The sequence below is a fragment of the Penaeus monodon genome, chromosome 27 (genome assembly GCF_015228065.2).
Source record: "Penaeus monodon isolate SGIC_2016 chromosome 27, NSTDA_Pmon_1, whole genome shotgun sequence".
In the NCBI taxonomy this organism is placed as follows: Eukaryota; Metazoa; Arthropoda; class Malacostraca; order Decapoda; family Penaeidae; genus Penaeus; species Penaeus monodon.
Genome location: NC_051412.1, coordinates 37,003,180 through 37,003,888, shown reverse-complemented (window position 1 = coordinate 37,003,888; position 709 = coordinate 37,003,180). Strand labels below are relative to the sequence as shown.

Below are 709 nucleotides of genomic sequence, written 5' to 3'. Positions count from 1 at the left end.
TATTAGAATTTTTCTTTCTTTTCTTTTAAATTGCAACTTTTTCAACGTAGGTTCTACACTGCTCTAGAGAGTGCCACGCAGAGAGCAGATGTTTATGAGAGCGAGCTGTCCAAAGAAATACACAATGGTAGACTTTTCCGTCTCTTGACAAAGTTGAATACCATTGTTGATCGACCAGAGTAAGTTGCAGATATTTGTCATGTGATTTCTGCAGTGTTGCAAAATCATGAACATTGTTATTTACATCTGTCACATAGAAGTAAGTGTATATTGTGAATAAAAGCTACATGTTTATGATTGGTTTGTATAAGTGATCTTATTATTGAGACTTGTCCTCAGTTGATTTTGCTTTTAGAAATAGAAGACTATGTTTTTGAGTCTGTCAAGGTATTAGGTATTGTCATTAGGTAACTGTTTTGTATCATGAAGAAATTAAAATTACTATATACTTTATTGATTAATTACATCAGAGGCCTTTCATAATTTCCTTCCTTATTTAAAAGAAATGAAAAAGAAAGAAAAAATTATGATAAGATGACATTATGTCATATGGACACAGAAAATAATCTACTTCTGTATTTGATCAGACTCAATATGGACACAGCCTGGTGTGAGACAGGAGATAGATATATGCTGAAACTCTTCCGTGATTATGTGTTCCATCAGGTGAGTTTATAACATAGGAGGATGTAGTCTGATTTTGATGCAT

General features: G+C 32.6%; 1 protein-coding gene across 1 annotated transcript in view; it reads left to right on the top strand.

The window, feature by feature from the left end:
- The window catches only part of LOC119590827 (PAN2-PAN3 deadenylation complex subunit pan3-like), a gene marked incomplete at its 5' end in the record, with an annotated part of 21,148 nt that overhangs the window by 13,030 nt on the left and 7,409 nt on the right, over nt 1–709 (top strand). Inside the window, 2 exon segments of the mRNA XM_037939583.1 lie at nt 51–179; nt 588–666. Of these exon segments, the coding sequence (XP_037795511.1) occupies nt 51–179; nt 588–666 (208 nt within the window).